The sequence below is a fragment of the Erpetoichthys calabaricus genome, chromosome 9, assembly GCF_900747795.2.
Source record: "Erpetoichthys calabaricus chromosome 9, fErpCal1.3, whole genome shotgun sequence".
Classification (NCBI taxonomy): domain Eukaryota; kingdom Metazoa; phylum Chordata; class Cladistia; order Polypteriformes; family Polypteridae; genus Erpetoichthys; species Erpetoichthys calabaricus.
In genome coordinates, this window is record NC_041402.2 from 107,611,564 (window position 1) to 107,627,918 (window position 16,355).

The 16,355-nt window shown below is 37.2% G+C and overlaps 1 protein-coding gene across 1 annotated transcript in view; it reads left to right on the top strand.

Annotated features, from left to right (window-relative positions):
* Positions 1-237: 237 nt before the first annotated feature.
* LOC114657213 (cilia- and flagella-associated protein 20-like) overlaps positions 238-16,355 on the top strand; it is an 85,905-nt gene continuing 69,787 nt past the window's right edge. The window contains exon 1 of the mRNA XM_028808951.2: positions 238-338. Within this exon, the coding sequence (XP_028664784.1) occupies positions 238-338 (101 nt within the window). The remainder of the gene's footprint in view (positions 339-16,355) is intronic.

A 16,355-nucleotide genomic window follows, 5' to 3' on the forward strand; every position in this document is an offset into this window, starting at 1 on the left:
GTCTTCTAAAATAACTACAAAGTGCAAGTGATTAACTTTGTAATTTTAGCAGTCAGTGTGAGGCAATCACTCCTATAATTTTATTAATCTAAGTCCTTAACTAGAGCACCTCATCGTCAGATGGCACTTATTGCTTACCAGAGCCCAATCATTTTTTTTTGTATAGTATAACAGAAAAGTTGAGTTGCTTCTTGATGTGATGCGTGCCTTGCTTCATTTGGATTACAATAAAGTGATATGTTTTTTGTCTTTTGTGAGGTCCGAAATGGCCACATAAAAAGAATTACAGACAATGACATTCAGTCCCTGGTGCTAGAAGTTGAAGGAACCAATGTCAGGTAGGTATCAGATGTCCTGTATTACATCCTGTATATTTGTCTTTCGTTTTACATGTTGAAATTAAGTATTTTTGTTAGCCATTAAAGAATTAAAAATAAATGTTTTCTTTAACTATTAAAAAAAGTGTGATCAGTTTTAAAGTGTAAATGCAATAAACACTATACATCAATGAGAATGGCTTGACTCAAAACAGAATAAGTTTTGAATGCTCTGTCTCGTTCGTAGCTTCATTCTCCCAATTAAAAAGAAGCAGTAAGGGGTGAGCGTTTAGTAAGAAGTATTCAATTTTAAATGCCAAAATGGCTAGAAGGCTTGCAGCAAATAAGCATTTTCCCCTATTACAGGCTGCCCATTGTGGATTGCATTTGTGAAGTGCTGCCATATGCTGAAACATTTTTAAACTATTCCATGCAGAGTAAATTAAATTTTCTCGGTCAGGTAATACAGTAAATGTGTAATTTTCCAATTGTGCTATAGTATTTTTTCCAGTATTAACACATGTAGGCCTAATAATAGGTGAGGATTTTATGTTGGTCTAGACGTTGTCCAAAAAGTAGTTGAAAATTATAGGGCAATTAGGGGACATAGCCAGAACATATCACTGAAAAAGGTGACTATTTAAATACATCTCTAGGGCATAATGTAATCTGGGTATATTTGTGATTGTCATAACTTGAGAGAGGTGTATGCAGTATAAAATAAATTGCACCATGTCTCCTACCAGCTGAGGAAGAGCATATTCCTGGGAAAGGTGCTATTTAAATAAAACGTATTATTACACTGCACAACAAAGTTTTTGCTTTTTGAACACTGTTGGGTGTTTCTTATAGATTTTTGCGTGCTGATCACGAATATCACATCAAAATTTACCCATCACGTACCATTTCAGTTTTGTCATGATTTTTTCTTATATTTGTATCCAAACATTTTTGCTCCCATAAGTGACTTATCAACAACGGTTTGTGCAGCCTGGGCATGTCCAGGCATGGAATCAGGCCAGGTTGGGAGCTGTTCTGTGGAGGTTGACATCCTGGGCATGCCTGGGCATGTCTGAACGAGCTTGACGCTGTCTCAGCATACTATAAAGGTGGCTTGCATACACCGATCCTGCTCATTTTAGATAGTCAGTGTGTATCTATAATATCAGTATAGTAAAAGTATAGCATCTGTAGCAATGTAACAGTAAGTAAGCTTGATGCTATAGACATTTTGATGGTGATATGTCTCATCAATGTCGTAACAGCCGCAATACATTCTGCTATATCTGTGGTGAATATACACTTGAGCCTCAGAGACGTTGGATGACTGCTCTTGTGAAGAAAGCTTATCATCTGTATTTCTGCTGCAAAATTGGTGATCAAGACAAGGAATGGGTGCTTCACATTTGCTGTCCTACATTTGCTGTCAGTCTGAGAGCCTGGCTCAGAGGCACTCGAAAGATGATACCATTTACTGTTCCAATGATATGATGAGAACAGAAAGACCATGTGATGAACTGTTACTTCTGTTTGACTAATGTGTCTGGTTTCTCTGCCAAAAACAAGAAGTCAATTGAATATTCTAATCTGCCTTCAGCAATGAGACCCATACCACATGACGACAGTCTTCCAATTCCGAAACCATCAGAAGATTGGACCTTAGACGAACCAGATGAAGAAACTGCAATGCAGGGTACTGACAGTGACATTGACCTGGATTTTGAACCGTGCTCATCAGGTGATCCACATCTGATAACACAGTCCAAATTGAATGATTTGGTCAGAGATTTGGGTCTGTCAAAAGCAAAACTCGAGCTGCTGGGTTCGAGACTGCAGGAATGGTGTTTGCTGTCACCAGGTACGAAAATGTCTGTGTTTCGAGGCCAACATCATGATATAAACACATTTTTTGCATAAGTCAACAGTCTCTGTTTCTGTTGTCACATTGAAGGATTGTTCTTGGCCTTGGGTTGTAATCACAACTGGGAAGAGTGGCGTCTCTTCATTGATTCGTCAGTGTTAAGCCTGAAAGCTGTTCTGCTACATAAAGGCAACGTTTATCCTGCAGTACCTGTTGGCTATGCAGCACACATGAAAGAAACATATGCAAATATGGAACTGTTGCTGAAGCACATCCAGTATAGCAGGTACAACTGGAATATCTGTGGAGATCTTAAAGTCGTTGCTCTGTTACTAGGACTGCAGCTCGGCTATACAAAGTACTGTTGTTTCATCTGTGAATGGGACAGCCATGCCAAAGAGTTGCACTATTCTCGACAGAACTGGCCACTCCGTAAAAAGTTAGTTTCAGGACAGAAAAATGTGGCACATGCATCGCTTGTCGACTTGGCAAAGATTTTTTTGCCTCCTCTTCACATAAAACTGGAACTCATAAAGAATTCATGAAAGGAAGATGAAGGTTTTCATTATTTAAAACAGATGTTCCCAAGAATAACTGACACCAAGATCAAAGAGGGCATTTTTGTTGGCCCCCAAATCAGACATGTTATAAGCGACAAGCGATTTGAAAATCTGTTAGTTGGGCCGGAAAAAATTGTCAGGAAAGCCTTCAAAGACATTGTTGACAATTTTCTGGGCAATTACAGAGCCCCAAACTACTTCAGCTGGTAGACAAACTTCTCAAAGCATACAAGACAATGAAGTGCAACATGTCACTCAAGATTAATTTCCTCCACTCACACTTGGACTTCTTCCCCACAAATCTCGGTGCTGTCAGTGACGAACACGGTGAAAGGTTTCACCAGGAAATTGCTACGATGGAGAAACGATACCAGGGCAACTGGAATCCGTCAATGCTTGCTGACTACTGTTGGACACTGCAATGTGATGCACCAGACATTGAATACAAAAGAAAATCAGGAGCAAAACACTTTTAATTCTGTTGAATTTAATAGCTTATGCAAAACATAAACGTGATTATATTTGTGCATACCCAGTAGGTACCTGTCACAATCAGCTAAAACTTTTCAGGAAGATAGACTTTTCAAAAAAATTGTTGTGCAGTGTTATTATTGTTATTATTCCTTCTGGATCAGACTTTCATTCTTTGGTTGATACTCTAATTATAAAATCCTTTACCCAGTGTTTTCTCATATTACATTATTTAAAGGTGCATTTTTATGAAAGCCTACTGTCTTTAGATAAATTCCTTTATCAGCAGTATTACTTCTTAATAAAGCTACTGTAGTAAAAAAAGAGTAAATATTGGAGGAAGATTTGGAAGCAAGTCAAGCTGATTTTGGTGAACTCTCTGACTTCTGAAACAAATGTTTTTGTGAGAGATTATATTTGTGGGAAAGATGTTCAAATCATGCAGATATAATCAAAATTCATCTCTTTAATGACCTCATTAGCAAATCAAATCAACTTTTAAATACCACAGGTGGTCAGACTTGTTTAGTTGCATAACAGGTTTATATTTATAGGATTGCCGATAGATTAAAAAAATATAATTGCAATTAATCGAATGATCCATATTACTAACCGAGAATGCTAAACCGGATGATGGACGCAGGCACATCCGGCAATGGGCCGTAGCTGCAAAAAGACGTACTGCGCAGGCGCAAAAAGAGTCCGTGAGGGTCGGCTGAGGAGCCGAGAAAGGCGGATAGAAGAGGGCGAGAGAGGCGGATGAGGGGCCGCGAGAGGCGGACAAGACCACAGAAAAAAGGAGTGAGCACAGGAAAAATTGAGAAATGAGGCGCAAAGAGCACCGAAAAAAGGAAACGGCACATAAAAAAGTATTCAAACGCAAGCAAAGCACGAAACACATTGCACACGAAACTAGACCCAAAAAAAAAAAAAAAAAGAGGCTCGCGCACAACAGCAAGGCACCCCCCCCCGCCTACAGGCACCGGACGGGACACACACCAAGAGGGGGATTCAACAAGCCCATGGAACACAAAAAAAAGAACACAAAACCACCCCACAGACCCTACAAGCAAGGGACGGGACACACACAAAGAGGGGGATTCAACAAGACACAGGAACACAAAAAGAAAGAAGACGCTCGCGCGACAACAATCCTCAACCCCCCCAACACACACACACACATCCATAAGAAGTGACACCCAAAGCCACATATTCTAAAGTGAACATCAACACCTTCACACTAGACAGCATAGGTGTCAGCATTGGTGGATCTCCTTACAATAAAGCACTATTAACCGTTCAACTGCAGAAAAAGAAACATATTAACAGTGACTGCGATCCTCTTTATTACTTATCCATATTTCGCATGCTGAGAAAGAAACAAGTCATGAATACACGGTCACGGGTACAAAACGAAAAGGAAAGGATAACAGGAACAAACACACGAAAACGAAAGAAACAACAAAATAGACGGCTATGCAGCATAGGTGGATCTCATTACAATAAGGCACTATTAACCGTTCAACCGCAGAAAAGGCTCCATATTAACAGAGAGTGCAATACTCCTTATTACTTATCCATATTTCTAAAAGAAAAAATGTCTCGACTCCAAAAACGCAAAGCTCAACTAAAGCTTCTAATTAACGATGTACCTAAAAGTAAAAACTTTATGAAGTGCATTAGATCCTACAATGGTTCATTTGCTTTTGCATATACCGGAGTAAATATCAGGCCGCCAAAAGGCAATGGCACATACTACTTTCGCATATGTCCACAAATACTGCATCGCATTGGAACAGTGCACCCTGAAACAAATCAACAACGCAAATATGCACAAATCTACATCCTAGATCCACATGACGCAAACTATCAATCAAAGTGCTGCATCGCAACAGGCACGGATTCAAAACGAAACACCTCCCGTCTCAGACATACGTTAATGGCAGCGAAGGCTACAACGGGCTTCTCACACAGCACAGGCAAATCGATTACAGCTCCAAAACAACACGTCCCAAATACTACACATGCAACAACGCGCCTCTCAAACGGCACAAGAAAAACATACACCAGTAAAATTCATTCGGATTAATGAATGTCATTTGCAATCATTGTCATTCAGTTCACTTCCCTGAAGAAACAACTGGCAATACAAGTTATACATTTACACGTTGTTGTCAAAAGGGTCAAATTAGACTGCCTTCTTTACATTCATATACTGAATATCTACAGAGGCTTATAACTGACGATGTACCTGAAAGTGAAATCTTTATCAACTACATTAGATCCTACAAATCGGTACCCACTATGAACATTAACGGTGGCACTGCACGTGACATCCGTCTTGAAAAAATGTTGTTTATTGATGAATGTTCAATGGCATGAAGTCACTTACTCAACACCATTCATAAACTTCTACAAACGTTTATGAATAATAATATTCGATTTGAAGGAAAGGTACTTTTATGAGGAGGAGATTTTAGACAGTGATTAGCTATTCTTCCAGATGCCATGCACTCAGCTATTCAGTGCACCTTAAAATACGCAGTACAAAACGAAAAGGAAAGGATAACAGGAACAAACACACGAACACGAAAGAAACAACAAAATAGACGGCTATGCAGCATAGGTGGATCTCATTACAATAAGGCACTATTAACCGTTCAACCGCAGAAAAGGCTCCATATTAACAGTGAGTGCAATACTCCTTATTACTTATCCATATTTCTAAAAGAAAAAATGACTCGACTCCAAATACGCAAAGCTCAACTAAAGCTTCTAACTAACGATGTACCTAAAAGTAAAAACTTTATGAACTGCATTAGATCCTACAATAGTTCATTTAATATGCACAAATCTACATCCTAGATCCACATGACGCAAACTATCAATCAAAGTGCTGCATCGCAACAGGCACGGATTCAAAACGAAACACCTCCCGTCTCAGACATACGTTAATGGCAGCGAAGGCTACAACGGGCTTCTCACACAGCACAGGCAAATCGATTACAGCTCCAAAACAACACGTCCCAAATACTACACATGCAACAACGCGCCTCTCAAACGGCACAAGAAAAACATACACCAGTAAAATTCATTCGGATTAATGAATGTCATTTGCAATCATTGTCATTCAGTTCACTTCCCTGAAGAAACAACTGGCAATACAAGTTATACATTTACACGTTGTTGTCAAAAGGGTCAAATTAGACTGCCTTCTTTACATTCATATACTGAATATCTACAGAGGCTTATAACTGACGATGTACCTGAAAGTGAAATCTTTATCAACTACATTAGATCCTACAAATCGGTACCCACTATGAACATTAACGGTGGCACTGCATGTGACATCCGTCTTGAAAAAATGTTGTTTATTGATGAATGTTCAATGGCATGAAGTCACTTACTCAACACCATTCATAAACTTCTACAAACGTTTATGAATAATAATATTCGATTTGAAGGAAAGGTACTTTTATGAGGAGGAGATTTTAGACAGTGATTAGCTATTCTTCCAGATGCCATGCACTCAGCTATTCAGTGCACCTTAAAATACGCAGTACAAAACGAAAAGGAAAGGATAACAGGAACAAACACACGAACACGAAAGAAACAACAAAATAGACGGCTATGCAGCATAGGTGGATCTCATTACAATAAGGCACTATTAACCGTTCAACCGCAGAAAAGGCTCCATATTAACAGTGAGTGCAATACTCCTTATTACTTATCCATATTTCTAAAAGAAAAAAATGACTCGACTCCAAATACGCAAAGCTCAACTAAAGCTTCTAACTAACGATGTACCTAAAAGTAAAAACTTTATGAACTGCATTAGATCCTACAATAGTTCATTTAATATGCACAAATCTACATCCTAGATCCACATGACGCAAACTATCAATCAAAGTGCTGCATCGCAACAGGCACGGATTCAAAACGAAACACCTCCCGTCTCAGACATACGTTAATGGCAGCGAAGGCTACAACGGGCTTCTCACACAGCACAGGCAAATCGATTACAGCTCCAAAACAACACGTCCCAAATACTACACATGCAACAACGCGCCTCTCAAACGGCACAAGGAAAACATACACCAGGAAAATTCATTCGGATTAATGAATGTCATTTGCAATCATTGTCATTTAGTTCACTTCCCTGAAGAAACAACTGGCAATACAAGTTATACATTTACACGTTGTTGTCAAAAGGGTCAAATTAGACTGCCTTCTTTACATTCATATACTGAATATCTACAGAAGCTTATAACTGACGATGTACCTGAAAGTGGAATCTTTATCAACTACATTAGATCCTACAAATCGGAATCCACTATGAACATTAACGGTGGCACTGCACGTGACATCCGTCTTGAAAAAATGTTGTTTATTGATGAATGTTCAATGGCATGAACAAACGTTTATGAATAATAATATTCGATTTGGAGGAAAGGTACTTTTATGAGGAGGAGATTTTAGACAGTGATTAGCTATTCTTCCAGATGCCATTCACTCAGCTATTGTTCAGTGCACCTTAAAATACGCAGACAATTGGCATTGCTTTCAAAAGATACAGTTAGTAAAAAAGATACGATGTCCAGAACCAGATCATAACAATTGCTTATTACAACTGAGAGATGGTACACTCACCAATACAGATGGACTTCACCCACATATTATTACAATTCCTCAAGCCTTTATCTGCGACGACTTAGTTACAGAGAGATTTGGAACAGCAATCTCATTAGACCAAATGCCCCTTTTAACACAACGCACTATATTATGTCCAAAAAATATTAATGTGGAAAACATAAATACCCAAGTCATTCCATTACTTCCTGGAAAGACACAACTCTTTCTAGGCTCTGACAAACTTGACTCTGATCACAACAATAACCATCTTAAATGACCTTACAAGTTCTGAGCTGGAATTACCTTTTACACTTAAACGGCGTGTACAAAGAAATTTTCAAATAAACCTTTACACTGTGCCACACACTTTATTGGGTGCTTTCTATTTGCATCATCTACACCGTCACACTATTCTATATCTCATTCATACATCACGCTCTTTGTCATTCCCAACACCAGGGGTTGGCGAGCGAAGCGAGCAGGGGGCGGAGCCCCCTAGTTAAAATGTATAATTAAAATTAATTGCATATTAATCACAGTTTGTCATACTTCCTTCAAGCATATTTTGCTGTAATGCAGAAATAACTGTGATTAATTTTTAATTAAAAAACAGTTTTAATAATCACTTGCTATATGCATATCGAATTATTTCAGTTTATTTTTTGTAACAGAAACAACACCCGCCTAACTCACAACCGTGGGCCGGGGTGGGGAGGGAGGCTGAGGGTGCTGTAATATTCGGGTAAACTAATATTAGACTGCTATGCTGCAAGACAACATACCAAAACAGTAACAAATACAGAAACATCAAATTATGGTTTGGCTTTTGTGCATTGCTATAGATCAAGTTGTGCTTAACTGCGTAATACTCACAGGTCCACCTGTCAGGTATTACCTGTAGAGGAGGAGTCATTCAATAGATTGAAATTGTGTGTAGATTAGGCATTTAAATAACAAAGGATTATACTGAAAAAACTTCTAAATATTTATCTGGAAGTGTTGCTTATTTTAGATGTTTTAAATTGTACTTTGTCATAGAATGTACAGTTTATGAATTTAAAAATAAGTATCTTAACCTTTAGCCGAAATGGATGTAAATATTAGCATGATCAATTTGCAAGGTTTATTGCTAGCTTCCAGCATAATATAAGCTATGTAGGCTACAGTAGGTAACTTACAAGTAACTAAACAACAACAACACATACCATGCATGTCTGTGTTGGGGTAAGTGTGAGGGAGGTATAAGGAATCAAATAATTCCACTCTGTGTCATCTGCTCTTTAATTGTTCATATGCTGTTTCAGGTCAGATAGCCCATCCCCTCCATGAGCCACCGGAAAAGCTCCACCAAGGCCAGGGAGGGCTGGCCCACTGACATTCTGTCTCGGTCAGCCTCTTAACGCTTCATGGGAGAACTTGAATTAGCAGACATTACTGTGTGTACTGTCTTGTTCTGGACGTTCTGCTAAGTAACTTTTTTATCATCAAAAATATGAATACAGCACAACGCCAATAATGTCGCTGATCTCAGAAATCTCACTCCATCTACACTGTTACCATGTCACAAAAATGAAACTCCTCCTTTTGGGGATGCTATATTTTATGTTCCAATACGGGACGAGAAACTCTAGCAGTGTATGTGGATGAAGGCTAATTGGCAAAAAACAACAATCAAGCAATATTAATAAACTTGGATCCACTTGGCGCTGTTTCATTAAATGTAAAACGTGGTCAAATTGACCGGATTAAATTAACACATTTAGGGTTTCAATTAAAATATTTAATTGCAGAAATCTTTACCGCGTTAATTGCACACGTTAATGCCGATTAATCAGCAGTTCTAGTTTTAAATACATTGTAAGCTGGGTAGAGCAGGCTCAGCTTGTTGTGTCCACAAACATAACAAGCTAATAGAAGTTTGTTCGTTCAGACGTTACCCTGATTGACTCGTCAGCATTCTGTGGTCAGAATGATTCATTCATTAGATTGTTGGTAAAATAAAAATAATACATTATATTTGTATAGCACCTTTCCCATGCTCATTGCTCCTTAACAAATAGCGAAGCGTTTCTCTTTCTCGGTTAACAAACATTAATCATGATGATGTACCTTATCTCCCTAGGCAGTAATGTGGACACATTTAGTCAGTATTTCAATGTTTGAAAAATGCATTTCAGTTTTAATTGAAGTGTACTTGCGTTTTTTACATCCAGCATTAAAACAGCATCTGATTTAAGAGGTTTAAGCTGTAGTACACAAAATGCCAGAGCAACTGAACTCATTGTGACTCGCCATGAGATGTAAAAGTTCATCCATCTTATTCAAAATGTGCTGTTTATTCTGGAAATGTTATATATTTCAATTACGAGGGGAAATAATATAATATAATACTAGGGGGCTCCGCCCCCTGCTCGCATCGCTCGCCAACCCCCGGGTTTGGTTAACCGGATATACAATTTAAAGAGATTGTTATTTTCATTTTATTTGCATTGTTACATATGTATGGCAAGCCAAATTAACATTTAGAGATATCTCAAAATGAATTTCAGATATCTTAAAATGTAATTTACTTTTTAAGATATCTGAAACTCACTTTGAGATATCTTAAAATAATTTCCTTCACATTTTAAGATATCTGCAATACATTTTGAGATATCTCAAATGCATTTCAAGATATCTCAAACACATTTTCAAATATCTCAAAATAATTGTGTCTGCATTTCAAGATATCTCAAATGAATTTTCAGATATCTTAAATTGACCTTTCGTGCATTTTAAGATATCTTAAATGCATTTCAAAATATCTCAAAATCATTTCCTGTAAAACCACCTATTATTTCAATGGAACTTCTTGTTGATTATAAGATATCTTAAAATGTATTTGAGATATCTTGAAATGAGCAGGAAGTGATGTTGAGATATCTGTAAATGTATTTGAGATATCTGAAAATGGACAGGAAGCTGTTTTGAGATATCTGGAAATGTATTTCAGATATCTTAAATTGTATTGTTGATATCTGAAAATGCTATTGAGATATCTTGAAATAATTGTGTGTCCTTTTAAAGATATCTTAAAATGCATTTTAGATATCTTGAAATACAATTTGAGATATCTTGAAATACATTATTAGAAATGGAACAGAGACCCATTTTAAGATATCAAGAAATTAAGTTTAGATATCTAAAAATGTATTTTAGATTTATTTTATTTACAGTAAATGCTTTTTGAGATATCTTAATTATATTTCGAGATATCCTAAAATAACTTTCCACTCATTTCTCAAATTCATTTTGAGATATCTGAAATGCATTTTCAGATATCTCAGCATAACTTCCTGCACATTTTAAGATATCTCAAATAGATTTTCAGATATCTTAAAATAACATTTTGTGCATTTCAAGATATCCCATTGAAAGAATAGGAAATTTTACAGGAAGTGATTTTGAGATATCTCAAAATGTATTTGAGATATCTCAAAATGCACAGGAACCTATATCGAGATATCTCGAATTGCATTTAAGTTATCTTAAAATGCATTTCAGATATTTCAAACTGTACAGCACATCATTTCAAGATATCTTGAAATCTATTTGAGATATCATAAAATGCTTTTTAGATATCTTAAAATGGATGCATTTTTAGATATCTGTAATTCAATCTGAGATATCTAAAATGCATTTCAGTAAAAACAATATTTGGAATTAACTTTTCTTGAAGATCACATTGAATTTTGATTCTGTGTTTGGACTTGCATTGTGACAATGTAACATTTAACTGCCCGTGAGTGAATATCATTTCTTTCTCTCTAATACATAAACCGACTTTTTCGAATGTTTGTCCCTGTGATTTGTTAATTGTCATAGCAAAAGCTATTCTCACAGGAAACTGTAAACGTTTTAATACGAATGGCATATCAGGATCTCCTTTTGAATCGTGCTTTGCTTTTGGATATACTGTACACGAATATCAACTCTGTCTTTGATATCTCCATCTTTCAAAACTATTATTGCTAACAATTTGTTACATGTTGCTTAATTATAAATTCGACTGTGATCTTTCGGATTCATATAGAAATCCAATAAAATTTCTTTATTCATGTTTTGGAGATAAATTTGTGTAAAGTGCAATACTTTTTGACATATGGATTTGAATCCATTATTGGCTGTAGAATTTCTAATACGTCCGATTGTTTAACTCTTTCGATTCTATGTTGCATCACTTCTCCGTGATCATAAATATACACCTGACCGAATTGTGGTTTCTTCTAAATTAACCTTGTCATAGCTTTAATTGTTGTGGGACCACAGATTCTTATAGCGTATTGTGTAAACTTACATTTTGAGCATTTAATGATGCGAACACAAACAGATTATTGTAGATTCAGATATTTTGCCTATAGTGTTTGTTGATTTCACTTTCACCAAACAACAAATCTTTTAATTCTCGCAGATACGCCTCTTCATTGTGAAGAAACACTACTTTTCTCTGATGGCAACACGAATTAGACGATCTACAAGTCACCCACTTAAACTTTAAAGCCTTACAATATCTGCATTCTTCTTCTAACATATCACCTATGTCCATATATTCAATCTCTTTTTGCTGTTCTGTTATTTCACCTAGTAATAATTTCTGTTTGTTAGTGCTAATGCGATCTTTACTATCAGTTTCTTGATACTTTCAAATTTTACTACTTGCATAATCTGTAACTTACTCTGCATGTGTATCGACCCAACATTTTTTTTTAGCCTTTCGAATTCCACTGCTTTTCCTATCTCTAGCCTGCTCTGCATGTATTTTGCGCCAACGTTTTTGAACGTCTTTATGAAGTTCTACTTTGTCTTTACTCTTTTGTCTTTTATTTCTGACCCCAGTTGGACCTGCAAGGTTTTCAATTCCATGTGGTCCAGGCTTATTATTACTTTCCTTATTTTCAGAATTTGCACATGGATTATTATTATTCTTTTTTTGCATTCCTTTCTCTCCATCACTTTTGGGTCTTTTTTCGACATGCTGCTCTTTCTTCTTCACTTAGTCATTGACATGTCATCTAGAACGTATAAAATTATTGTCCTGATAAAATTTATATGAGCTGAGAGCACAGGAAGTGTGTCTGCCAAAAGCATTCACACGACTGAGATGTTAGATGACCGTGGTCTTGTTTGAAAATGGTTGTAATTACAAATGTTAAGTATGTTTCATTTTGCGCCGTGCCCCGTAACGAACTTTCAAAAATAACATCTTCTTTTTGGTGGTTCTCACCATTATGCCGTAAGGAACTTTCGGAACTGACCTCTCCTTTTGGTTGTTTCATTCCTTATTTCCGTTAACAGAGGATTTATTTCACGGCAGAGACGCACAACGGCCGCCTCTGGTCCCCCTTCCTTTTTCCACACAGCCGCTGTCCGCGCACCTACCACGTGGTTGGCTCCCTGCCTATATACATTAACGACATCCTGTGCTCATGTGCCTCTTCACTCACTTCCTTACTTTCTTCAGCTGTTCTTCGTGCTCACTGCTCCCTTCTTCTTTACTCCACCACTTCAAGCCTGTTATTGTTTGCCTTGCTTCATGTCTTCCTGCTGGTGACTCCTGCCTTTTCATTTACTCCACCACTTCAAGCCTGTTATTGTTGGCCTTGCTTCACGTCTTCCTGCTGGTGACTCCTGCCTTTTCGTTTACTCCACAGCTTCAAGGCTGACAGTTGGGTTTCCTTACTTCCTCACGTACGTCTTCCTGGTGCTGACTTCTGCTTTTCATTCTCTGCTCCACTGCTTCTCTACTTCCTTCGTACATTCTTTCTCAATGGGTGCAAGTTTACCCCGAATAACATGTCTATTCCGGTGATCACCATCAATCACAATTTCACCGACCCTTACCTAGTGCTTTCCATGCCCCGAGATTGCGCCTGCCAGCACGTCTGAAATCTTCATACCTACGGCCTAGGACCAACATTCTTACCTTAAGAATAAATATGAGGGTTTACTTGAACTGCAACAAAAAGCCGGAGAGTTCGCTGCTCTCCTCATCAAAATAGGTGATGGCAATTTAATTGAACAGAACTGTAAAATCAATGTTCCTAACAATCTCTGTCTCCTGGTGAATACCTTACAAACCATTATTGAAAATGTTTACCCCAACCTACGAAATCTGCATGAAAAGGACATCTCATGGTTGAGGGAGAAGTCTGTTCTAACACCAAAAAATTACATGACTTCACATATAAACACCATTTTACTTCACCAACTTCTGAAACAAAAACATATAAGCCTGTCGACTCTGTTGTAGAACTAGAGGATAAGGTGCACTATCCGGTAGAGTTTCTTCACGCTCTTAATCCTCCGCATAGTCTACTTTTGAAGGTCAGTGCACCAATTATGTTACTACGAAACTTACAACCACCAAAACTTTGTAACGGCACCAGGCTTCAGATCAAATCTCTGCACAACAACCTCATTGAGGCAACTGTCTTCACTGGAACTGGCTCGGGGAGACTGTATTTAGTCCTTGCATCCCTCTCATACCCTCTGACCTCCCATTCCAATTCAAACGCCTCCAATTTCCAGTGAGGGTCTGCTTCACTATGACAATAAATAAGTCACAGGGCCAGACTCTAAAAAAGTTTGGCATTGGCTTGACACAAGATTGCTTCTCACATGGCCAACTGTACGTTGCATGCTCAAGAGTAAGCTCATCTGATAGCTTGGTCATTTTACAGCCTGAGGGCAGAACTGCAAACGTCGTTTACAAAAAGATCCATACATCCTAAAAATGTGCATTTCTCATACACAACATTTAAAATCATAAATTAAACTCTTTACAATCATCAAATTCATTCTCAATATTAGTATAAGACTATGACAATTACATTGACAATCATGTTACGTTATTTTTAAAATGTTTCCTTTTTTATAACTTCTTTCACAAACTACTTCTCTGCTGCGAAGCACAGGTATTTTGCTAGTTATCAATAAGCCAGTAATAAATTAATGAATAGCTGTGATAGGTGAACCTGCATCGATCCAACATGTTATCATTTTTTTTATATCTAAAATTATTATAAAATATTATTGTGGCAGAGAAGGAGAATGTATAATAGTTTCAAGTTTACTGCTATGTGTGAAGTACTTTCAAATTCTTACTTCATGTCCTCCACATAATAATGACAGTAGTACAATATAGACAACAAATAATTAATACAGCATAATGCATTACATGCAACATTAGACATTTTTAAAAGAACTATGTAGAGGCAAAAACAGAAAACTGACTTGACTTAAATTACTGAGGCCTTTAATAATACAATTTTCCTTTCTGTAAGTCCTAAACAGAAGGGAGCTGTGTTCCAGTAATATCCTATGCCATCTTTAGCTCTCTCTGTAGTTTTTTGTGATCCTTTCTACAGCATCCATTCTAATATAGATGGGAGTTTGATCTCCCTACTGTTCCCAGTTTCTTTATCTATGACTATATCCTTGATTTCTCTGACATTGTCCTGGCACTACTGTATTAGAAGGCAAAATTCTTCCCTTTAATCTTTCTAATCATTATTTGTGATCAACAGGTCTGCAATGGATGGTGGCATATTTAATAGTGGATTGAACTTGTGAACAAAAAGTAAAATAGGAGGCCCAGCAGAACTGGATTTTGGACTTTCTAATTGCCATACTAAGACATGTACAGACTGAAATCATTATCTTCTCCTAATGGATCCTCAACACAAGACCACCACAGAATAATGTGTTAAGTCCTCTACTGTGCTTCTTATTCACCTGAGACAATATAGTAATGCCCAATTCTAACTCAATCGTTGAATTTGTTGATGATGCTGCCATAATAGGCCTATCTTCAGCAATGAAGATAAAGCTTCCAGGCAAGAGGTTTGCCTTCTGATTGTTATTATCTATTATTTTTCATTTTCAAATATGTCACATGGGTTTTGCACCTTACTTTTGTTGTAGGACAAAGTGGGCTTTGCCCATTCTTCTGGGCTTTCAGGGACACACAAGGCCTGTTCAAAGAGCAGATCTGTAATTTATAAAAAATAACATTCCGTACAAGCAAGTCAAGTTTAACAAAACTAGGTTCGAAACAAATCAACCCCCACCCATGACAAAGAGAGCTACACCAACAGAGTAAAAGTTTAATAGTAGGAAAAATAAATAAGTAAATAGAATTAAAAAAGGAAAGATAACCCACTTCCTCTATTTAAATGCTTATTCTAAAATGTTATTGATTAGATCCAATGCCAGGTTTTGAAAAAGTTTTTTATAGATCCTCTAAGTGAGAATTAGATTTTTTCCAATTTCAAATAGTATATAACATCAGTTACCCACTGACTTTAAAAAGGTGGTTTAGAATTCTTCCAGTTGAGCAAGATAAGTCTACGTGCCAGTATTGTAGTAAAGGCAATTACAGTTTGTTTGTCCTTCTCCACTTTAAGCCCATCTGGTAGTACACCAAACACAGCTGTTAGTGGATTAGGAGGGATTGTGACTCCAAGGCTGTCTGAG